This window comes from Trachinotus anak, unplaced genomic scaffold, assembly GCF_046630095.1.
Source record: "Trachinotus anak isolate AG129_WGS33_773 ecotype Australia unplaced genomic scaffold, CSIRO_AGI_Tana_v1 ptg000019l, whole genome shotgun sequence".
Taxonomy (NCBI): Eukaryota; Metazoa; Chordata; class Actinopteri; order Carangiformes; family Carangidae; genus Trachinotus; species Trachinotus anak.
The window spans coordinates 3,326,780-3,352,208 of NW_027273870.1; the positions used below are offsets into that span (position 1 = coordinate 3,326,780).

Here is a 25,429-nt window from a genome sequence, read left to right on the forward strand (position 1 = left end):
CTTCTTAAGGACTCACAACACTGTTGAATTCTCCCTTTTATACATTTAGAAAAAGTACATTTTGACCCTAAATATGAAAGCATATTTCCAAATGTGCAAACACTAAATCAAGGAACCTTAGCTTCAGGTCAAAGCTACAAACATATCCTGGGAGATTTTTGGTCTATAAATTGTAGCTTATGGCTTCAATAATTATTAATAAAGAATTGATTAATTTTTAACCCAGTTATGAGCCAGCATTGAAAACACCTTTGCCAGGTTGTGAAAACAATCACTATATTAACTATTTATTAACATTTACAGCTGCAGACTGATCACTGATAATACTTATAATCAGAGACTGTTTGACTGTCTAACTTTTTCTGATGGATTTGTAGTATGTGAGAAACCCATTAGCATTTTATTATTGACTTCACTATTAATGATTCTCCAGCAAATTATCACTGGCTTGTAATGGATCAATAAATTATTACAGTATAATAGAAAATGGTGCCAGATTTTCAACAAAAAGCAGAAAATCTCTCCTAAAATTTAGCACATGTCAGCTGTAAATTGTGAATTCACATTACTGGTGTTTATATCCTCCTGACATTCCTCTGTGCTGCCTCCTTCTTCCTTTACTCTGTCTTTCCTTCCATCTCTTCATTCGTCTCTTTTGACTTCTCTCCCTCCCATCCTCCCTGGTTCCCAGATCAACTTGAGGTGTCTATGGGAAATCATTAGTATAGATCGTGCTGCAGTACTGCGTCAATACACACACACACATACACGCACGCACAGACACGCATGCATGCACACACGAACTTGTGCATAATATGCCCTCCCTGCATCTAATATAGAGGAGGTATGTTTCAACCCTCTTCGTCATTTTAAATGTAATACTGAGGACAAATTGTTGGCAAGGGATTGTTGTTATGTGTGTGTGTGTGTGTGTGGTTGTGTGTGTGTGTGTGTCTGTGTTGGTGTCATTATGGTAAGAAGAACTTGGCCGTAGTCAAACACACGCGCAAAACAGATTGCAAAAAATGATGACAAACGCTCGTGCAGTGTGGCAAAGACAAAGGTGTGCTTTGTCCGGCCACGTAAGTCAGCGGTTCTCCGATATCAAAGCAGAGGAGAGAAGAAGAACCACAACAGGATGTGGGTTAGAGTGACAGATACAGATAGAGAGAAAGATTTGAGTGTGTGTGTGTGTTCGTGAAATGTATCAAGGATGGAGGGAATTTCCATTGAGAAAAGAAAAAATTTGATACTGATATCAGACATATTTTGAATTCTCAGACACACAGTGCTTTGCTTTTCTAACGCTACTCGTCACTTCTTCGTGTTGTAATGCCTCAGGAACGGCTGCTGTCATTTGCATGTTTTGCAATTCGTACATCTCCCTCTTTGCCCTTCTCTGTCTCCTTCTCATTCTCTGTCAGATCGGCGTTTAGCTCCACTCTATTAATATTTCATGCTGCCACTCCAATACCTGTCTATCAATAACCCAGACAAGACACACCTCAGGTCCAATCCATCATACTCACCACTGACCAGGCTGCAAAATTGTGTGTGTGTGTATGTGTGTGTGTGTGTGTGTGCATGTGTGTGTGTGTTTTGATAGATCATTTGTTTCTGCTGACAAAGCCCTTGTTGTGGGCTTGTATAAACGGGCTGAAGACTCAACAGCTGAGAGATCGAAATAAGCCATTTGTCATTTCCTGTAGAAACACACACACACACACACCCACAAACACACGTGCGCGCACACACACACACATTTACTGGCATGTACAGTTGAAAAATCAATACAGGTCACTCAAAAAATACAACGTTGTATTTACAAAAACAAAAACTGCATTTAATGAATTTAGTTCTGAAAAGATATCAACATGGATGAACAGATAATTAGTTGATTAATTAATGTCTTATTTGCAATGTAAAATGCATAAAGGTGTCTGCAGTGGTCAGGTTGGGGTCTGGAGGGAGGCCAAGCAGTTGTCTCGACCTTGGCACAGAGGACGAAGAAGATGAGCCGTGAAACCAAGTACGTTGAATGGACACACAAAGATTTGGCCTCTGAAGCAAATCACCTTCGTTTCAAATGTCAGTTAGTATTAAAGTTATTTAGGTGCTTTTAGTTTGAAAGTGGAAAGTGGTGCTAACTCCAGCTAGCTGAGGAGTGGGGGCGAGAACACCACCTCTTTATACAGCATCGTTCGTGTGCGGTTCCTACATCTGAACGTCACAGTAACATTTTAGCCTGTTATTGCTGTTAACACAAAGGAAAACGGTCCCTCACTTATGAGAAGGATGTGTGCATTTTTAATTTCTTTTTATTGCATGCATTCCTGTGAATTATAAGCCAGGCTTTATATGTATTTGTACCTTGGAAACTACAGACTTGACAAATGAAGAAAGTGCAGATGTGCGCTGTTTGATGTCACTGAAAGATGTGAGATTCATTTGTCCTGATGTTTGTCTTCTGACTGAAAACTTGGTATTGTTAGATATTTTGTGTGCAGAACCTTCTCCATACTTGATGTTTTCAGGTCTTGTGGATACAGCGATCTACTCCAAATTTTCACTTTCGTTCAATTGTTCTAGCTATTTAGGATTCAGTCAGCTGTCAGCTGAGAACCTCCAGCTCCAGAGCAGGTATTAAATGGATATTGTGGTGAGTTTGGTTTCTTAGCTGCTGTTCCCAAGATCAAGAATAAACTTTAAATTGCAACTATAAGCAGGTCAGGTCAGAAGTAAGAATGGTCCTGCAAACGCTGGAGATACTGAGACGGACACTTAGTGGGAAACGTCTGTGAAGGTTACTACTGTTTGTGAAGGCAGTAAAAAGCAATGAAAAGGCTTCACTGTATTGTCCTTAAGCCAGCCCAGATAAACTATCATCAGCACGCAAATGTGAGGCTTGTTTTAATCCACCTGCGTGCCTTCAAAGCAACCGTGCTATTTCAGCACATTGGTGACATGCAGTAAAAAGTGAAAGCAATAGACAGTTTGTGGAGAAAGCACACCAATGAACCAGTGCAAACAAAGTCCGTGGGACAGTTATTCATGTGCTTTCTGTGCACACTTACCTTGTGCACTTATCCCACACATTTGCCTCTATTTGATATCACTACGGTCCACAATGACTCATCTAAATGTACAAATCAGACAACATTAAGTACTTCTCTGTTTGCTCTGCACCTGAGCCGTGTATGCTGATTTTTTTTTTTCAATATGCAGACTAGAAGAGACTGAGTGGCATTATCTGTGGATCAGCCAACTCCCCGTAACAAGAAAGGGAATCAAAGCAGTGGAGGAGAGACAGGGAGGGGCAGAGGGGGCGCAGGGATGCATGGTAGAGAACTTCAAAGGTGAACACAGAGTTCACACAGATATGAGGCTCAGACAACAGGGCAGAGCCCTCATAGACTACAAAAAAAGAAAGAGGGCAGAACTGAGAACGTACACATAACATACACACAGTGGGAGGGGGCAAAGCTGCCAATACTGTCAACAATAACACCCTTCATTCTTGTTGTGTGTCTGTGAGTAAAAAAGCCAGCTGGCAGGCAGACAAGAGGAGGAGGAGTTGGGGGCTTTGGGGGTCCAGCGGGGACTTTGCAGGGAGGGGGAGTGGACGGGTGTAGCTGTGGGGGTATGAGCCAGGTATCAGGTGTATCTGGGCTGAGAGGCCCCTCGCACGGGCATCCTATTCACCTGCTGCCCAGACCTGGACAAAGGCTGGGGCTCTGAGGCTCTGCGGCCCCACTGGGCCACAGACAGGCCAGGTAACACTAGAAGGTCTTAATGGCCCCAAGATGAAGGGAAGATGGTTAGAAGAAGATTACAACATGGGAAAATGTTGAGTTAAAAACAGAGCTTTATGATGATCTGAGGCTCCACCGTCAACACGGTCACCTTTTTCCCATGCCGGCTTTTGGAGAACAGAACAGGGCAATACTTCATAGAGACTAAATGTCTATTTATTCCATATACAAACGCAATGAAAATCATATGGAATAAATTGATATGCTAATCATAGTACCAATATTGTGTTACTCATATACACAAAAATCTAGCTGAAAATCTCATAATTAAAACAAACCTTGTCTCTTTTGCAGCATGATTCTTCCCAGTTTTCTTCCGTGCAGCATATTCTGAGCTGTCCTCACTAAATAAGCATATATCTGTTTACACTAAATGTCCTTTTCCAGAAGGAGACAGAGCAAGCTTTTCATTGAAAAAAAAAAAAAGAAAGACAACAGAAACGTAAATCCAGGAGAAACCCAGTTAAACTGAGAAGTCTGTCATTTTGGGAAATCTGCCTATGTTTTGTATTGCCAAGAGAGAGATGAGAATATTGATACTACCACCATGTCTGTGCATGAATGAGCTGAAGCCATGAGGTGATTAGCTTAGGTTAGCAAAAAGATTTTTAAAAAATCCACCACCACATCACCTCCTGCAAACTCCAACGTGTTTTTCCTCTTTGGTTTTTTGTACATATTAAACACAATAAGTGTTAATTAGTTTCATTTGTCATGAAGCATCAGCAAGCTGTGTGCAGTTTACTAATGACATATCACAGGTTTTCTCAATATTGAAGGCCTAAAAAAATTAACTTCATGCTAATGTTTTTGGTTGTCAATATGTGCCAAAAATTCCTAGTGCACCTTACAGTGAAAACATGTCAATGAAATGAGATAAAACTGGTTCAAGCTGCTGAAAAGACAAGGTCAGGGTGATTCAGCCCTGTCTGTTCAGCAGCCTTGCCAGGCGCGGCGGTCTTGGTGGCCTTATCCAGAAATTTCAAACGAAACGGCTTTACACAATAAAGTGTGTGTGTGTGTGCGCACTTATCAAAAGAGATTGTGTGTATGAGTGAGTATGAAACTGATCCCCATGTTACTGCCCCTGCAACAACAGCAGTGATATATATGAATGAAAAGACATGTTGATCTCTGCATTGTTCTGCACATTTTACTGCCGACACACACGTACTGCAGCGGGCCGAATCTAAACAATAATTACCATACCTGACTGACATACGGACAGACAGGTGTGTGTGTCTGTGAGCGTGTGTATGCACAGCGCTTCCTGTTGTTTGCTTTAACTCATAAAAGATATTTATTTATTCATTTATTTATTTACGTACTGTAAAATTCCACTATGGACTGAGATAAATCTATTATCACAGTAGACAGTTTTTTAGTTTTAAGACTTAACACACAGCATCTTATTTTTAATTTTCAACAATTTGATATTCACAATTCAGCAAAGGAAAATACTTCTGACATAATTCTGCTTCCGCTGTTTTCAGTGACGGTTCCCTCATTGACTGACTTTCACTGATTTTAGATTAGACATAGAATAAGGTCTGAAAAAACACACACAAACAGCAGTGGTTGTTTTGTGTTGAGAAAAACACTGCTTAATTTTGAAAATGTTTTAATATAAGTAGATTAATTCATGTTCTTCAGTCACTCTTAGACAGAGCAAGTAAAACTGTTACGGTAAAAGCATCTATTCTGTCGTAAGTCAGGTATATGGGATTAAAATGCCACTGCTTTCGGCTAATGGTAAAAAAATAAATAAATAAATAAATAAAAACAGTTAAAAATATATTTCAAACTAGTATGCCTGAATAAATTTGAGTCTTTAATATCTAACTTATAATTTTTTCTGTGCTCTGCCTACCTGTGATACCTGAAGCAGGTTTTTCTTCTGCTGAACTTCTTTTTTCATTTTCAGGTTTACTGAACTTGGCTTCCGCATATGTGTTCCGCACACATGTGTGTGTGTGTGTGTGTGTGTGTGTGTGTGTGTGTGTGAGCACATAAGAAACAGAGATGCAACTACAGTGGGTAGGATGGTAAAAGTAGAGACATCAAAGAGCAGTGGCAGAGAGGAACAGCTGGAGTGTGTGTGTGTGTGTGTGTGTGTGTGTGTGTTTGCACATGAACACACCTTCAAAGGCGACCCTAGATGTGCCAGCCCACCTGACTTCAGGCATCAGTACAGGGACACATAGACTCTCTCTCTCATACACACACACACACACACACACACACACACACACTCTTCCAAACTCACAAACTCTGAGATAAACACGTGTGTACCCCCTTCAACCCCCCACCCCAAGTACACAGGGAGACTCTTTCACATACACATATAATATATTTTCAAACCCCACTTGTCACTGTTTCTGCGCCTGCATGTGTGTATGAGAGTGTGTGTGTGTGTGTGTGTGTGTGTGTGTGTGTGTGTGTGTGTTTGTCGGTGATTAAAGCCCTCGAAAGTTGTGCTTCGTGTCCTGACATGTCCGGGCTCAGTGCACCACAGCTGGGCAGGATGGGCCTGGATTCAGCCTCTCCAGAAAAGGTGGAGGGAGGAGAGAACAAGATTTTTCTCTGCATAGTTGTAGCTGAAGTGTTCAGGACTTTATCTTTAATGTTGCTGAGAAATTTCATGGGAAGGTTAAGTTAAGTCGAGACTGGTGACTATGAATGTCAGTTTCACATCTTTCATTTACTCTCCTTTTTAAGTTGAACTTAAAGGGTCATTTCAGTGTTTTGGGGCCAGCTTTTTTTTTTATCACGACTGTCTGTGACTGATAGAATTGACTGATTGTAATTCAACCATTGCAGGTAAATGACATGTGACTGAGTTGGAGTTTCCCCATTGGCTGATGCTCTTGTTGACAGCTGTTATCCTTTAATTTTCATGACGGGTGTGACAATGTAAGGAAAGCAACACATGGGTCAGATACGAGCGTTTTTGCTTTCTAAGAGTCAGAGGTATAGAGAGTATTGAGATCAGTGCAGGGTGTGTTCAGCCTGACAGACTGAGCAGGGCTAAACTGCTAGTTTAGGGTTTAGGTGGGTTGACTCTGCTCTCCAGGTGATGTTTGCCCTCATAAATCTTAGTTATGCCATTGCCTTGGATGATTTACAGTGTCACTTACAGCTTTGTCTTCTGACATGACAAGTGATGGAAATACTGAGTGAGGCTTTTAATGAGAGAACACTGCTTTCTTTCACCTCCGAGGTTTGTCAATGAAGAGCAAAAACATGATACACTTCTCTGGAGAGAAAGGGAGTGTGTGTGTGTGTGTGTGTGTGTGTGTGTCTGAATGGTAGGTCAAAACTGCTTGGAAGTGGTAAGGAGTACACACACACATATACACACACACACACACACAAACACACACACACTAATTTAATAGTGCCGCAGCCAGGAAAGGAAATTCCCTGGCTTAGAAAGGCAGTGATCACTCATATCCCGATCTTCTGATAACAACATGTTTGTGTGTTTGTGTGTGTGTGTGTGTGTGTGTGTGTGTGTGTGTGTGTGTGTGTGTGTGTGTGTGTGTGTGGTTCTTACAGTGTTTCTCCTGCTCTCTATTGCCATAGTTACTGGCTGTATTCGTTCATGGGTAAAGTGGCTACAGTATGTATAAGACAAGCATTCCATAGCTGTGCTAGCATTTGTTCTGCACACACACAAACACACACACACACACACACACACACACACACACAGAGTTGCTTTTCCAACTATTGTCTGTCACCTCCACGTGTCGTAACTCCTCAGGTATGGATGCTGTCATCACAAGCAAACTCCTCTCTATCTCTCTTTGTTTAGAGAAATCAGAAATCATCGGTGAGACCCAGGTGACACAACCACAGAAGAAGATATGACCAGATACCTCGCATCCGTGTGTGTGTGTGTGTGGTTGTTCCGACAGCAGCCGTGAAGGATAACAACAAGCCCAGCGAATGATATCATAATCATTACAGTTCACAAGTTCATTCAGTGATTTTCAGTTACTGCAGATTTAATTTCTTTATGCATTTTTTTTGTATTTAAAATAAATAATGGCATAAACATGTGAGGTAGAGGATTTCAGAAATGTTTCTGGGTCCCACCAGTGAACTATTTCAGAGACGTGACAAGTAAAACAGATCCTCATCTTCTCATTAATTTAGCTTGTAGATCAACACTCATTAAATACATATATTTACTGTGCAGAACAGCACAACTCTTTCTTATTATTTGATAAAAGCATTTTCTTTAAATGACATTGGTGCATGTGCTCCACCTCTATTATAAACTTCCCTTTTTTCTTTTCATTCATTAGACTGGTGCATGCAGTTTACACAAATATGTCGGGATAATGTGAATATTAATTCCATTTAAGGATTTCCACCCTGCTAAACAATAAAATCTTGCAGTTAATTCTAAATTGTTTGACTTCCTCATTTTCTTTTTGTGATCCAGACCAGCCAGACCCAGCATATGTGGGTGTCTGTGTGTAAGGATTAATCCTTCGTGTTTGCGCTGACAGCAACATGTTTCATAAAACAGCAACAGTTAAAAGCACAGAGGAAGGTTGTGTTGCTGTGAGGTCATGTTTTGTTCTGAAAAATCTGGCAACTCTTCAGCCTGACCGCTGTCTACACCTCTCCCAGCTGAGAACACAGTAACACACGCATGCACACACACACTCACACACACACACACACACACACACACACACACACACACACACACACACACACACACACATATACACACACACACACTTGCTTTGAGAAAAGGTGTAATAAAACTTCCCTGTCAGTCTTTCATGTGTGAGGCTTAAGAGCTGTCACACCAACAGGAGGAAACCACCATGCTTTGATTGGCCCTCCTCACTGAGCAGAAGTCTGCACACAGCATGCACGGACGTGTGTCTGTGTGTGTGTGTGCATCTGTTTGTGTGCCTGTGTGCTGCATATTCTCAGGTTCCATTGCTCAATAAGGCCACTTGATATCTAAACATATATTAAGCAGTGGAGATGCTAAACGACACAGCCCGACTGTTGGAAGTCTGCAGGATGCTGTGCGTCAACATATCACATTATATATTCGTTTAAATTGAGATATGTATGTTCTGGATATGGATGAATGTGTTGTGATGAGAAACACAGAATGCAAACCAACCCTCCTACCGTCAGGAACCTTGATACTGGACAATTCTGCAAAATCCTGGGTTATGTTCATGCTTACGTTTTTAGTATAACGTCTTTCTGCAAAATCTGCACATGGAAGTTATATCAGAGACGGTAAAGGTCAGGGAATGACTAGGGTTAGGCAGTAAATGTAACTGTGTCGGAGATGGTCTCTAATGTACATGACCCATTTTGATAAATGTGCCCAATAGAAATTTTCATTGGAAGGTCATCATCTTGCAACATGGTTTCCAGTTCTCCTGTCTTATTATATTCATGAAAAAACTCCGCAAGACACGTTTAAATATCTGCTTCACCAAAACCACAACAAAAAAAAGTCATAAAGAAATATGTGCTTTTTTTCCAAATTTGGCTGAATCACAGTTTTCTACATTGACCCCTGTTTGTTTTGTGGTCATTGTGTTTTGACTGATGCTTCACTCACTGTAGCTGACTTAGTAGCTTGAGCTTAGGGGCTTAGTTTCGTTACTGATCAGTCTTATCCATCATTTCAAACGACAAAGTCAACACACTGACAGAGAGATGGGAGGAGAAAGTGAGCAAACAGAAAAAGTGGAGGAGAAAAAGGTTGAGACTGAGAAGCTCAGTCACACAGTGGAAGGACTCCGCCAGTAGAAGCAAACCCACTTAGAATTGATCACAAATAGGAGATAATCAATTCAACTCCAGTTGAATTCACATCAAGCAGAGGGGGAAAGGCATTTCAACAGAGCAGCTGAGGCATTCTTCTCCTCCACCACTGATGGTGTGTTTGACACACATTTGTCATGTCGAGACCTTGTGGAGAATTCCTACCGATTATTCAATAAAAATCCATGGCTCCTTGCTCCCCTGCCGTTTCTGGAAAATCTCTGCTGTCATTTTTTTTTTCTTGTTGTTTCTCATCAGCAGGGCTTTGTCCCCGGTGCAGTGCGCAGTCACCTGGGGTGCTGGGTATTTATGATGACTATACAGTCTGTGTGGACTGAGCAAACACACACACACACACACACAAAATCACACACACACAATCACACATAGAGACCCCCCCCCCCTTCCGATGAGCACACAAATGCTGTTCCATTGATCCACTAATCTAGTGGGGTGGGGAAGTGCAAGACTCTCATTTAGTTAAAATCATTACCCCTCCTGATAGATAGATAGAGATAAAGGGATTTAGAGAGAAAGGAGAAAACAGGAGGTTGAATGGAGGGAGGAAGGCAGATGAGGAGAGAGAAGAAGCTGAGAAGAAGAGGGAGAGAGAGGAAATGAGGGATGAAGAGAAAGAGAAAGGAGAGAAAGAACAGCATGAGGGGCGATTCTAAAATTTATTTTTTGTAAATTCTGCTGCACAGAGCAACTCTTTCTGTCTGTGTCTAAATTCTCCTCCCTCATTATGTCTGTCCCCTTCTCCTGTTCATACTCTGTCACACACACACACACACACACACACACACTGCAGAGAGGAGTGTTTTGCAGAGGGAAGTCTTTGCAGCGGTCGATAGCGCTTGGCGAGTGATCTATCGACAGAGCGGGAGCGTGTGAGAGATGAGTTCAATATACTTCAATTTAGCTCCACTTGCTTTAATTACTTCCACCTTGTATATGTGTGTGTGTGTGTGTCTGTGTGTGTGTGTGTGTGTGTGTGTGTGTGTGTACCCCCAGAGGCCGAGTGGTGTTAGACTACCCATGAAGGCTGATAATAAAAATACAGCTTTGGCCATTATCGAATTCAGGGTCTGCTGAGTATTTAGGAGAGTCCTGGGGGGCTGCGACCCCTCGAGGTGTGAATTTAGGAGGGAAACTCATTTATTTAAAGAATATGGAATATTTTTAATCATTATGTCCATTTCATATTGTACATTATTTATGATCTTATTAGTAAAATAATACATTTCCCAGTGATTAGGAGCATGTAACTGTGCAGGTTTAATTCATGAAACACACTCCAGTCTCACAGGCTGCATTGTGCTCTGTCATGACCAGGACGGCCGAGTGGCTGAGGAGATGAAACGTACACATGTCCTTGGTAAAAGTGAAACAATTTTATTTTCACTGAAATAATCAGTGAGGTCCAAGTTTGTACATGATGTTCAGTTCATTCTTTGTTGTTGGCTGATTCTAGTGAACCTACCAAGTTCTCAAAGTCAAGATATAATATACGATATTTTCAGTGTGACATTTGCAAGGTTAAAAAGTTACGTAGGCCTGGCTCAGTGCAGATGATTCATTTACTATCAAGTCACGCTCCAAGCGTCCCAAGAGGAGACCTGTTGCAAACTTAAACTGTTAACTACTTTAATGCCTTTAGTTTGTAGCACATTCATAATGAAATATTGTGTTTCACTCAAAACTTAGCGACCAGATCTGAAGCATTAAATCCAGACAGGAATGAAATGTCACACAGCACAGACATCTGTTGAGAGACAAAATATTCCCAACCAAATGTCGCCCTGCATGTCACCCATCTCATTATCTGTCGCAGTTTTTGACTTGAATTTTAACGAGACCAATTCCCCAACTGGTCTCCATCCTGAATTTGCATATGACAAAATGCTGACCTCATAGGTACAAATCCTAATTATGGTACGGCTCCTATTAATGTGTGGTGCAATGTTTCAGGCAGTTGAATGCTCTGTGTTTCCATCGGATTGGTCATACTGTGATACTGTGATTTAATCCTCCATGTACCACCGTAGGTTTAAATCACGGCCCTCCTCTCTTCCCCCTCTTTCTTTGAGTTCTCTCCCCCTGTCGTCCTCTCCCTCCCTGTACCCCTCCTCATCTGGCATGTTAATGGATGTTCCCCCTCCTATTAAGAATTTAGGAGTGAATTTGTCTGTGAATCCATAGCATTGAATGAACATGTCCGCCATAAGCCACATAAATGATTTTTACACCACAAGGGTGGAGAACCACAGGGGAATAGGTGTCTGCTGTCTCATCTCTAATCCCCTCTCTCCCCCCGTATCAGTTCACTTCCCAATACCTATTTTCCCTGCACTTACACTCTGGCACTATTTGCCATTTCACTTCACAGTCAGTAAATTATCAAAGAAAAATCAAAACAGCTTGATGTCGATATCACCACACATCGGTTTTCTGGTTTTCTGGATCATTTTTTGTCCCATAGAGGACGTGCAACTCGGCCAGCTCAGGTGCTTATTACACCTGTGGTGACTTCACTGCCACAAAGTTTCCCTGAACAGCTTTCTAAAATAAATCTGCTTCATTTGCATATATTATCACACCTGCAGGTTCAACTGAGTTTGTTGTTCATTTTATACATGTGTCTCCTGGCAAACATGCATTATGGGGCACCTACTAACATAGTTCAAACATCCAACAGACAAATAACCCAGTTCATGAGAGACCTTGGCACCGCCATTATTTTTTTTATGTTTTGTCTGTAAAGTAACTGTAATTGTCATGATCATCTCAACAAATGTAGATAGTTAGATTTAACAGCACTCAGCTTTCGTTCTCTGCCCAATTTCATGTCCTCCCCATGTTGTGTGTAATTTGTGGTTTTAAGGTTTGAGGTGAATATGTGCTGAAGACAGTGGTTAGATGGGTATTTGACATGGAATCTGCCTTCTGCTCAACAACATGTTCAACAACTGTTTCAGAACTATCTGTGATAACAGGGTTGAAAATATGTGCAGTGGTGTGAATCTTTCATCTGCAATATGTCAGTGAACGCTCTTTCATTGAAACAGACCCAGAGAAAATAGCAGCTGGGTGTGGAGGAGCACGTCAGGTACGCTTGCTTTACTTTAGCGTGTGTTGCAGTTTGATTGTGTTTCCTTCTGAGATAATTTACCACTTTAATTCATCCTGCTGTTTCAACAATAAGGTACTTTCTATTCTTTTTAAATGTATCTAGCAGTCTTTAAATGCTTGAACCTTAATTGACTTCATTGCCTTTTCTTTTCTTTTTTTTTGGGCCACTTGGGGGCAGTGAGTGAACAATTACAAACACACCAATTCATTATCACCTTATGAAGTTAATGTGGAGAAGTTGTTAGCAAACTGTTGCTTATTTACACATCCAGCAGACACAGAGCACCATTAGCTTTCATTTGGAGCTGTGTCTCTACTATTCGCTGATACGACAGCTTAAAACTTTTGGCTCAGCTTTGGTCTCCATTCATTCCTGAGGGAAATATCTGGCTCTTTAGCTGCTGAAAGCTCTGCCACCAGCTCGTCGCTAACTTTATCTGTGATCCACTTACTGCTGGGCCAGTAGTGTGCAGAGGGATTTTGGAGCTTTTAACCTGAAAGCAGAGGCCCACTGTGGCAGAAAATGAGGTGGATGACAGTGAGAGTGAACCAGAACTGTAAAGTGGCACAAAGTGAAATCTAAACAATGAGCTGAAAGATGCTAAAATGTTCTATGGAGCTGATAGGAACTGTGGACTTGCTGATTCTTTTCTGTGGGTTTGTCAAGGTGCAACACATTTCACACTGCACAGTCATTTGGCCCATTGTTGATATAAAATTACTGATTAGTTCAATTTTAAAAGAAACCATTTTTTCAGTAGAAAAAGTTTAAGTAGTGTGACACTATACTGTTTGAGTTAGGAGTTTAGTCTACAAAACATGCAACTTTTACACCAGACAGTGTGGTGTATGTCCTGCCCACAGTCAAGTAGCCAATAGATCTTTCTCTTCAGCTTCATCTTCAGTCATTAACACACATGGATTAAGGCCCAGTTCATGTAGAGATGCTTCAGTCACAAACACATTTGAAAACCTTATATTTAAACTAAATGACACAAACACCTGATACTGAATTTGTTATCTTTAAAATTTTAGGATAATCAGTGGAACTAAATCTTAAATTGTGTGGGTTTGAACAGTGGTTGGCTGTACGACGTCAGCTTGTAGACTGATCATGGTACGTCATAGTTGAAATCATTTGTTAGTCATTTGCTATTTGGATGAGTTCATAGGTGTCTAGTACGTCTAAGAATTTGGAGAGGACACGTTTTTTGTTTTTTTTTTGTCTGAATTCACCACAGCTGAGTCACTCCCGCTGCACCATTAATCTCAGGCACAGAAAAGTGATGACAGACAGTTCACGCATGTCGTAAGCGTGTGTGCGTGTGTTGAGGACTGCAGGAAGAACACCTGTGTGGACACCGCCAGCCATAGATTCGTACCAGCAGAGATCACTGACTTCTACACCTGCCTGTTGAGAAAAACAAAAAGACCACACACACACACACACAGACACACAGACAGACACACTAACTTCAAACTGCTGTCGGTGTTGCTTTCATAAATGCACTATGTTGTTACAGGACAAAAGCTAATACATTTGAAGCAAACTGGGCTTTAAAGGTTTTGTTATTTTGGGGTAAAAACAGGAATATGTTGCCATGTGCACCAACATACAGTCTATACAACAAAGTGAGAAAAACATCTCATTTTAAATGAGCTTTTTAGGCAGACTAACAGGAAAGACGTTAAGCGTTTTGAAGCAGCACCAGTTTTCCTTTTTCCACTTGTTTTGCTCTGGTTATCTCTGCATGGACCATTACCCGCTGGATCCAACAGTGGAGATCTAACCAGTCAATGGAAAACCCCACAGAGGACAGACAGAGAGTGAAGAGAGAGGGGGGGTGGAGTCAGGGTACAACACACACATAAACACACACAAACACACATATGGGCCTTCACACATCAGTCAGACAGCCCTCAAGTCAGGAGAACCCCTGGCTCACCTTCACACAGATTCACAGATCACACACACACCTACACACCTACACACACGCAGACGTTGTGCTGACATGAATCTATGCAGTCACTTTGACTCACATAAACATGCCTCCCCCCTCCCTGCAAACGCACACACTCTTCAAAGGAAGATTGCAGCCTGACAGGCCGGCAACACTAAGAACCCACATACAGCCTTTTTTTTCCCTGATTCTTCTTCATGGAAACCCACCTGTTTCTTACAAACTTTCAAGTCATACCTCTCTCTCTCTCGGCTAATTTTCTCTCACTCTCTCTCTGTCTGTCTGACACTATCGCTCAGTGTACGTATGCTGGTACTCAGCCGCTGTCTTTCTGATGTTCCCTTCCTCTCATCTACACTGTACACCCCTATCAGAGGATTAGATACACATTGAACCGTGTCTTAACTAGACACAATGTAACCATGCTCTAGCCTGTACCACTGGACAGATGTGAACTGCAGTATTCTGTAATTTTATCTGAAACATGTTGCAGAGCCAATGAGCCTGTATGCTGGCGCCAACCTTTTTATAGCAATATCTCATTGATGTGAAATGCAGCTGGAGAAATAAAACAGTTTCAAGACGGATGTGACAGAAGTGGTGCTTCTTCAGTGTCAAACCAAGACAGGGCAGATGCCTATTAGTAAAAAAGGTAGCACTGAGCTCTGCTTCAGTGCTGTGTAAGGTCAGCCATGCTTTGTTGAGCCTTTTCAGTCTCATCCTCAGTACACATGGGCCACTGGGTGCCACAGATGGGGGTCCAAGCATTGTACTTCACTCACACAACGCTATGCAGCCTATTTGAGCGCTTAGCCTGTACGAAGTAGAACAAAGGTTACTACACATTACAAGAGGGATAAATCCCTAAATCACACGTGATCCCCAAGTAATTCTAGTCCCGTGCGAAGAGGGCTTAAGGTGTGCCAAAGTAATTCAAAAGATTGACAAGTAACTGAACTCTGGTAACTGAATTATGCTTACTCCAGTTTCACTCCACAACCAGAGTATTACCTCAGTCTTTATCTTAATCTTAATCTAAACCTAACCCTAAACCATTTAAATGTAATAATATTTCTTTATTTACACTATCATGTCACAATCAGCAAAAAAACTGAATGGTTTTTGTGCCTGACCCTTACCAATCCATAACTGATCCCCATCCTAACTGCATATTGATAATTGTTTATTGTATTGTTATCGATGGTATCTTCACATAGGTCGTATCATAGGGTCAAACAACCTATATGATCGTTCAGGTCGTAGAACTTGTTGCTAATTATTAGCTCCATGAGCTTGGTTAAAAAAGGATCTTGCCTACATGCATAATATCAAGCTAAGAGAGACTAAGCTATCACTTGCCTGGCAAAAAAAATCAATATCCTCACCAACTGATGATTTATGCAGAATGGAACGTGGAAATGAAGGGGAAGCATTGCTTTGTACTGCATAGAGCAAGTTAGCCTGTACGTACAAAGTATGATAAGGGAACATTTAAGATCGGGCAGTTGTTTTGCTTTGTTTAAATATTTATCTTTGAATATAAGAGCTCACTGATGTGTTTGGTCTCAACCTCCAAGGACAGAGCCACTGATGTTACACTGAACTCTGAGAGCATATAGAACCAGCTGCTACACATAAAATACCACACTGTGGATGTCCCAGACCTGAGCAGGGTTTTTGTAACATAAGTTGTAACCCCACATAATAATGTAGTCAGCTAATAATATGTTTTAATAATGTAAGTAATAAGCCACTTAGCTGGACAGGCTAACATTTGCAGCTTATGTTATAGCAGTGAAAACGGTGTCACCCTCCAAACTCTGAACCTTTGGTTAAGGTTAAGAAAAGATTGTGGTTTTGCTTAAAGGAGCTATTTGTAAGTTTTACCATTGCTACATAGCCAACGTTAGCACTGACCAGTCTGGAAGAAGCATTGTGAGTTCAAATTTCACTGGCAAAAGTTTTTTTTAGTAACAATTCATGTCGCGTGAAAGAATATACATTTTATGAGAAATTCCAGTAAAACTGGGACAGGTGTCAACCTTGTGCTGAAGTTAGCAAACTCAGCAAATATCTCCTTGAATTGTAAATAAACACATATCTGAAGTTGCTGTGAACATTTTCTGTATTAAACCAGACCATGATCTTTTCCTAACCATGAACAACTGCTGCAAGAATCTAAACATAACCATAAATACGTTTAACAATGTTGTAGTCACCACAAGTATTTTACTGCAAGATCAGATATTCTGGCAGCAAATACACAGAATAAACAAACATATGGTGAACATTTTACTGAAATGTTCAGTGTCCACATTTTTGCAATTTGCTACATACATAAATTAACAACACATCACCATTACATGAATAGAAAGTGTAATTCAGTGGCAATTATGTTTCCTACAAAAGTTTAGTTGTATATAAACTAAATTTCTAGGAAACAGGGTTGCTGCTAAATGAGGTCAGGCTGTTTTTGTTGTAGTTTGCTGTTTGTGACATAACGAAGGCCGTTTGAAATTCAACTTTGAGGCCAAAATGGGTGAGAAGTCCTTAAAGTGCTCAAAGAAATAGAGAATTAACCATTTACAATTCCACAACAACTGAAAAAACTCCATCTGCCAAAGTAGCTTGTGTGATCAAAAGCTCCAGAACAACTACTAAACGGACCTTTAGTGCATAATGCTTGAAACCTGGAAAATATCCCATTAACTATGGCTTCAGTTGTATTTTGTATTGCGATAGACTGCAAAATAATTATCCGGCACCTTTGTCTTTCTCATAGTCGTCATTCTCTGTCTTGCTTCATTTGTAACTCTAGCACTCCTCTTTCCGTTTCCTGTGCTTTATTTTTCTCTCTTTCTCTCACCTATACCTCAGTGACATCTGCCCAATTCTGTCTCAGGTGTCATAAGAACAAGGGATGACTCACCCAAGCCTGGCAGACGAAGAGAGAGATAAAGGGATGGTGAAGGGGAGGATGAAAGAGTGCAGCGGATCACTCGTCCTGCCAGTCACTTGTCTAATTGCAGTGTCTGTCAGAGCAAGCGCGTGCTGTCTCTTCACATTGATGACTTCATGTTATTTTTCTCCTCCTTCCCCATTACTCTGTCTGTATCTTTTAGTTGAGCCATACTATGAACCATTTCCATATTAACAATGGAAACAGAACAATTTGGAAGTCGAAAATGCATGAAACCCAAGAGAGTAACATGGAGGAGTCTGTAGTTTAATGGTTGTTTCGTTCTACAGTATGTTGGTCCATCTTCAGAGGTGTGTAACTGGAACTGAGCCTGGACTCCTTCTTTTTTGAGGCTAGCAATTGAAAACAAACTTTACCACAAGGATCAGTTCACAGTATCACAAAAAACGCCCTTAGCTGTTGGTGCTGGTGTAGAGGGAGACAAAGCCAACCATGCAACCTGGGTCTCTATTTTTATTGGATATTATTTGAGCTACGAGATGATGCTATTCTGTGTTGTAGCATTGTCTGACCTTTAACGAGGTAGCCATACTGGTGGTGGCCCACAGTCCTTTTCACCAATAACAGCTAATAACAGCTGCTTGCATTAACAAATTCAGGCTTGAGCCATACGTTGGCTGATTTGGACAGACATGGACCCATTTGCTGGATTGAACCAGGATGTTCTCTTCTTAACATTTGCACAGAGCTGCTTTGAGACAGCACTGTTCTTTCAGTATGGAGAAACCCAACAGCTTGCTTGTGTTAGCTACAGCAGCTCATATCCTGTCTTAACTATCTCTTGGTGTTGCTGCACGTTGCCCTCTGCCCTCAGCTGCAAGAGCAAAAGAAGAGTCATAGGGATGCATAAAGTTGTATAAGGATGCCTTGCTCTTGTGGAGGTCGTGCCAGCTGGTGACTGAAGATCCTGGGATTTGTGCCAGCAAGTGATACTAATGAACATATTCTTGACTTGATATATTAAAGTGTAAATAAGTTGTGATATATGTGTTATGAGCATCGTCACCCACGGCAGGTACGACAATCCCATCGCAAATTTCTCAAAAAACAGAGAGTCTGCAATACACAGGTGTGTGCTGTGGATAATTTTTCATATGGATAGATAATGTACATTAAACAGCTACTCCAGTGATATTATATGTCAAAGTCAATTTACTAGACCATATGCAACAGCTGTGTAATGTCCTTTGTGACAACAAATATTTAACGCAAACTGGGGTTTGGAGTTTGAAACTCATGGGCATTTACCAACAAAAATAAACACTATGAAGCTGTGTCATGGGAATTACGCTATTTTTGATAAACAGAATTTTTGACACATGAATAATAGTCAACATATCAGTGTCTTTGCTGCAATGACTTGGACCATTCTTCTTTTTTCTTTTTTTAATCTGTCCCTAACAAGTCCCCCAACTCTAATGAAGTGCAATACAAAATCTCCAGACTGCAGTTTTAAAGATCCTGTAAAGCAAATTCGCAGATTTGTTTATGAAAACATTTTAGAGAACTATTACATCCTAAAATGTGTGAAAAGACTGTAAACTATGTGGTGCTGAATTGTGGAGTTGAGGATTTTTTGGGCAGGCTCAAAAACAGGGGATTAGTGATGCACTTAGATCCCCAGTTAGCATACCCCTCCTCTAACGGTATAACGGTATAAAAATATGGAACACATTAGCATCAGTGGTTCTCCTGCTCGATCTCGAGTTACTGCAAGCCAGATTCGCTAAATCGCTTTCCTGGATGCCCCAACACCAATGGTGTGGTGTCCTTATTCCAATTTCCCAAAGATAATGAAAAGAAGAGGCGGATTGATTTTTATAAAAAGCCAAGATGGAAACAAAGCCAAGATCACCACCAAAAGCTGCCTCTGCAGTCAGCATTTTTCAGCAGGTTGTTTTTTAAAGTAAAAAAAAACAACTGGAATTCACTGATAATTGGGTCCTAGTAACGGATTTTTTCACTCTTTTCAACAACATCTTTAAGGTTAGGAAATTAAGCTCCAGATAAATGATGGCATAATGAATAATTTTATCTCCCTTTGTTAACAAACAGATTTCATCACTCAAATCAGTACAGATACAGATGTCAAATGGACTTGTGGCAGTAAAAAAATTGTTGCTGTTATTAACTGATATGGTTCATGTGACTTAATTTGAGCTAAACTTATCATTTTACATTTTCACTTGTCAACACAGTTGGTCAGACAGTGCGAATTCAAAATAAAAGTAGTCCATATGTTGTGTTAATGCAAAAGAAAAAAAAAATCAAGAATAACCTCTCATGTCTTGTTCTGGATATTTTTTATTTTATTTTATCTCATACCTGCAAAAATATATTCTCAAAATAAATAAATATATGAAATAAATATACTGTATGTCCTAGGTAACAAAACCTCATAAATAAGAATAAAATCTGTCAGCGTGTTTGTCAAGGTGTCTTTGTTGGTTCCGTGCAGTCAGTGGGAGAACGACAGAATTCCTTCACTGGTTTCCAGACTGAGTCTCTAGAGTTCCACCAGAACACGCAGTATTCCACCACGGGAAACCACAGAGGAAGTCCTTATAAAAAACGCCACCGGACCTGTTCTGTTATTCCTCATGCACTTTGCAGAAAAGTCCCATTTCTGAGCAGCTTCTGCCTTTGGAGCAGTTTCAAAGAGAATTCATCCATGTCATCACGACAGTCAGCCCGATACAGACCCGTTTCCCAGAACAAACATGGCTGCTTTCCAGTGCATGAAACTACCCTTTAGTGTAAACCAGCCACTCTGTATACTGGATTATGCATTTTAATAGATCGTTTACATAGCAGCCACAGTAGTGTTTAGAATAAAATAAAAAGCCCTACTGAAAACAGTGAAAATGACAAGACTCAACAGCCACAGCAGTAGAAAGCTATTAGCAGCCAGTTGTTATTCTCAACTATGAGTTCCACACTTTTGTCCTCTTGAACATGCACTTTGGACTAGCAGGTAGTTGGATTTAATTAGTGGAAACTCAAAGGAAATCCATAGAACATCTGTTTGGCCACCAGGGCCTCTGCATAGGCCAATAAAAGGGTCAAGGGAGCTTCTGTGTCTTTCAAGGGGCCTTCACATCTTCCGCAGAAGATCCTTGGTGCTCAGTCAAACTCCACGGTCAGTCTGGTTTAAAGAGGGTCTGGTTCCTTCTTCCATTCCAGCGATGGGGAGTGTTGATTTGGTGCACTTTTTATGATCCTTTTTGTCTAGATCAACAAGATCTCCCAGCTTCCTTAAGAAGAAGATTAGGTGCACTTGGTTTGCTTTTCAGCTCACCCCAGCTCTGACAGGGTCAAAGTAGCACCCCATCAGTCTCAGCTCTGGCCCAGGATGTCCCTGTACAGCTCTGGTACTCTATCCGGGTCTACAGGCCTCGGTAAGAAGTGAGTGAACCTCTGGTGCCGCCTCGACCTCGTTCCATCCCGGGACGTCCCATCTTTGTTCAGAGCGACAAAATAAAATGCACCTTTTTCTCCGTGCCGGTAGATGTTGGAGGAGTAGGTGTTGTACCAGTTTTCTTCAAATTGCTCCCTGAAAACACATTCTGCTGACAGTTTCTCCTGCAGAAAGAAAGAAAGGAAATATTAATTTTATGTTGCAAAATGTGCCACCTGCTGGCAGGGGGTTACACATCAGATAATTGAAATATGTGTGCAAGTGAATATGAATTCTTTAGCATGTGTTTAATAGTGCGTGTACTCACCGATCCGTACAGTTCTCCCTTGCTGTTCATGGCGAGGTAGAGGCCACTGTCCACCCCTCTGATGCTGACCAGTCCGACAGCCAGACTGATGAACTCCAGAATACCTGCACATACAATACATCACACTTCATTACGTTCATTTGGCAGATACGTTTGTCCAAAGCATTTTACAGTAAGTAATTTCAACCACAACAACACTGTGAAACACATAAGGGTGACTTCAAAAAGCACCTTTTAGGCACTGGATACAGTATGACATTAATCCTGCCAAGGGTTATATATCATGTATTATATCATATCATGGATTTTTAAAATAATTCATATATACCAAGAGGGTCATATGTGAAGAAGGCTGATTTACCAGCTCTGTGTGCAAAAATACACACCAGCAGACACCAGCTGACTCTGACAAGCAAGGCTGGGTGTCTGGAATGGCCTCTGGCAAGTTATATCCAAGTCTCAGATGGAATAAATCAAGTGCCAGAAGTGCTAAAGCCCTGCAGCTCTCTAAGAGGTACACTTTTGATCTGCAGGTGTTTATACTGATAACTGGAGATAAGCTGGTAAAAGTAAAGAAAAGCTTCCAATCTAATCTCAAAGAGGAAATGTGGTATGAATGTGCAAACGTAAACTATCGTCCCACCTGGAAAGCTTATTTATCTTGAAAGAAATTCTGTTTCACTGGATGCATTAGTGGCACCATGGACTAAAGGTTAGCATCAGCTGCCATCACAGTATCCTATGGCTGGAGTAGCATGGGTATATGTCATGGTTATGTAAAGCGGGTGCTCCAGTGGGTGGTACAGCTACGTTATTTTGTTATTTGCCATTTAAATTGAATTTTAATCCAGTTTTTTGCAGAATAGCAAACGGCATTACACTACATTTTGTTCAGTTTTTAACCTCTCTCTCTCTCTCTCTCTCTCTCTCTCTCTCTCTCTCTGTCGGTGTGTGTGTGTGTGTGTTTGATTGAGTGAGTGTGTTTCAATATCTCCACCATAAGAATACCTGTCTCAGCAACTGTAGCTTATCTTATAATGGATCCAGTATCATACATTTCACAATAAACCACTACAAATTCTACTTGCACGGCTACTGATGATGATGATGATGATGATGATGATGATGATGATGATGATGATGTGTATAGCTTTAACTGTAAAGGCTTCTTACCGAATCTGCTGTGGTCCTTCCTTGTGCCCTGCACCGTGCCGTCGGGATGGATCTCCAGGTGGAAGCCGGTCCTGCAGTAGAGCTGCCGCCGCCTTAGAATCCCCTTCAGATGGCTGAGGTCCGCCAGGCTCCGGGACAGCCTCTCCGCGGACACTAGGTGTTCCTGCTGCCCCTGCCCCCCCATCATCAGTCCGGTTACCGAGTTGTAGTCCACCGCCCCGGCTGGGGTGAGAACGAAATGAGAGCCAACCGGAGCCGGAGCGGCACCCGCGGCACCAAAGCTGTCCAGAAATCCGTTGGCAAAGCTCCCGACCTCGGCCGCTGCCCCCATCACAGATAAGACCCCCGATCCGGTTCGGAGTACTGAGGGAGATCCGGGTCGAGATCCGAGTGATGAGCAGAGAGCCTCGGTGCGAGCCAGCGAGCGGGGGCCAGTCCGTGAGGCGGAGAAGAAGAAAAGTTGGACGTAAGAAAAACGTGAGAAAATCCCCAGTGAGAGCGCGCTCGGCCTGATCAGACTGTGGTCGCAGTGGGATCAAGCTCCCGCCGTATCTTCATGTGTGCAGGTGTCCCCGGCTGCAGCTCCTCTCCTCTGCTGCTATTTATCCCTCTGTCCGGTCCTCTGTGCGCGCCCTCTCTCTCCTCCTCACCTCGGGATACTCCCCTTTGCTCCTGTGCACATCAGGGTTTTCTCTCTCTCTCTCTCTCTCTCTCTGCTGTCTCAGCTCCCCCAGCAGCGGGATGTAACGCCAGCACGCTGCGCTCCGCATCCAGCCCATATAAAGCAGAGCTCCGCACAGAAATTCACCCTAAGTTGTCTCTTTATGCAAATGCGCCGCCGACCTCCTCCCTTTACGGCTCATCTCGGTCCCGTTTGAAACGCAGCCCCTTCATCCCCGCGCCCCTCGCTCCCCTGCCTCACCTCTGATCTTCAGTTCAGGGACTCGGAGAGGAAATTAAAAACCTCTGTTAAAAATTGGCCTGACGGGCTTATTTTCCCTGCTCCCCCTGAAAGCTCATATCGACACAATAATGATGTTGCTCACCGGCACCTCGGCAGTGCTGCGGACACCTGCCGGTTGAGTGTTTGTGAGATTGTGAGAGTCACAGTGGAGTGCGCAACTCTGCAACAACTTGTGTGTGACACAGGCATGGAGAGAAACAGAGTGTGTGTGTGTGTGTGTGTGTGTGTGTGTGTCAAACAGCTTGAAAGTGATATTGCCATTACCCTAAACGCTTTACAGCCTCACGCCCCCATTTCCAAATGACTCAGGTGCTGCGGGAGACAGAGGAAAGCCCCCATTTGCGTAATTTTCGCACTCCGATGTTGATTTATTGCCCCCGTTTTATGTAACCACAAACACACATGCACACAGCCGTGCAGCGCGCACACACACACACCTGTGCAAACGACATCACTTGACTGTCAATCCCCTCATTGATCTCTCCACGATGCTTTGAACAGCGCGGGAGCCCGTATATCCTTAATTGTGGTCTTAAAAAGACGAATCAAAGACCTGCAGAGGCTTCAAAGTGCGGGGATCTTGTAAGGGGATCAGGCAATAATAACCAGAAGAAGGGAATATACCTGTTTGAACTGCAAGCTTAGAAAATACCCCGACACTTGACACCTGAAGGGCTTCAGAAAAAGAAAGAAAACACCCGTAGCTGTTCATTCGCTGCATGTGTAAATAAACGCAGGTCGTTAAGCATTTACATCTTTTCATTGATCATAACTTTGAACGTTGGCCATTTGTCCGATTTCAAAAGATAAGCAGCACCTGATCATAATGCGCTGATCACCCGAGGCAGGCTGTGGGCTGTGCAAGAAAACGCATCTCAGCTCATTGCAGAATGCAGATTTTCTATTAGACCATCATCAGCTGTGGTATCATATGAAGATAAGATATTAAATTGACTGCACTGATGGTCATTGGGCCTGTGGTCACTCACTCAAAACTTGCCCACCCTTTTGGTCAACCCTGGATGAGCAGCTAGTAATGATTGGTTACCACTGAACCCAGAAGACTTCTCTCCAGGGTTGGTTAAATACTTCATTTCCAACTTTTCTTGATGGGCTACATTCGGATCTGAGTTGCACGACCACCGGGTCAAACTGCAGCTTACATGTGTGATTTAGGCCGGTTTGATGTAAACCAGGGGCGCAGGGGCCCAGGTTCCGGCCTGTATTTTATTGATCTTGGCAGCTACAGACTCACCCAGCTGTCCCCCTCCCTTGGGAGTCGCGTTGATAAATGAGTTGAAGGTGCAGAGGTGTGTGTGTGTGTGTGTGTGTGTGTGAGAGAGAGAGAGAGAGAGAGAGAGAGAGAGAGACTGAGAGGGCGTCTATGTGAGTGGCGTGCGTCCTTCTCCCCGTTTCCCTCGGTTCATTAGTATTCATGACCGGCAAGAAAAGGGAACTTTTTTTAAAAAAGGAGACAGGATCGATCGTAATCGCCTCCAGGCTGATCAGATCCTGATGTATTGGATATCGACCTGGCCACAATGAAGACGTCAACTGCAACGCCACATTTCCACTTTACACGGTGCAAGTGAACATTTCCCAGGGTCACATGGTTTGCTTTAAAATACGTTTTCTATAGGTTTGCTGCTCTGACTGTGGCATGGGACGCAGAGTGAAGCCGACCATGTAGCCACCAAGGCAGTCATGGAGGGAGAGAATGAGGAGGAGGTGGCCCCCAGGGTTACACCCCCCACCATGCACCTACCCACCCACCCATACACACATATAACACACACAAAGAAATTACAGCCTAATCGAAAGCCTGGATAATGGAATAACTGAATAAGTAGCCTAGAGGTTATTAA

General features: G+C 42.2%; 1 protein-coding gene across 1 annotated transcript; it reads right to left on the reverse strand.

Annotated features, from left to right (window-relative positions):
- Positions 1-19,988: 19,988 nt before the first annotated feature.
- On the reverse strand, positions 19,989-23,462 carry LOC139637108 (fibroblast growth factor 20-like). The gene is made up of 3 exons (XM_071505657.1): positions 22,601-23,462; positions 21,428-21,531; positions 19,989-21,284 (listed from the first exon to the last, which is right to left on the reverse strand). Exons 1-3 carry the CDS (start codon positions 22,929-22,931, stop codon positions 21,039-21,041), a joined length of 681 nt encoding a protein of 226 aa, XP_071361758.1. The 5' UTR covers positions 22,932-23,462; the 3' UTR covers positions 19,989-21,038.
- Positions 23,463-25,429: the final 1,967 nt, after the last annotated feature.

What these genes read in the sequence shown, in the direction of transcription:
- LOC139637108 (XM_071505657.1), bottom strand. Translation starts at nt 22,931, where the DNA reads ATGGGGGCAGCGGCCGAGGTCGGGAGCTTTGCCAACGGATTTCTGGAC. An exon ending in GAAGGACCACAGCAGATTCG is followed by an intron (nt 21,532 to 22,600) that starts GTAAGAAGCCTT and finishes TTGTATGTGCAG; the next exon opens with GTATTCTGGAGTTCATCAGT. An exon ending in AGGGAGAACTGTACGGATCG is followed by an intron (nt 21,285 to 21,427) that starts GTGAGTACACGC and finishes TTCTTTCTGCAG; the next exon opens with GAGAAACTGTCAGCAGAATG.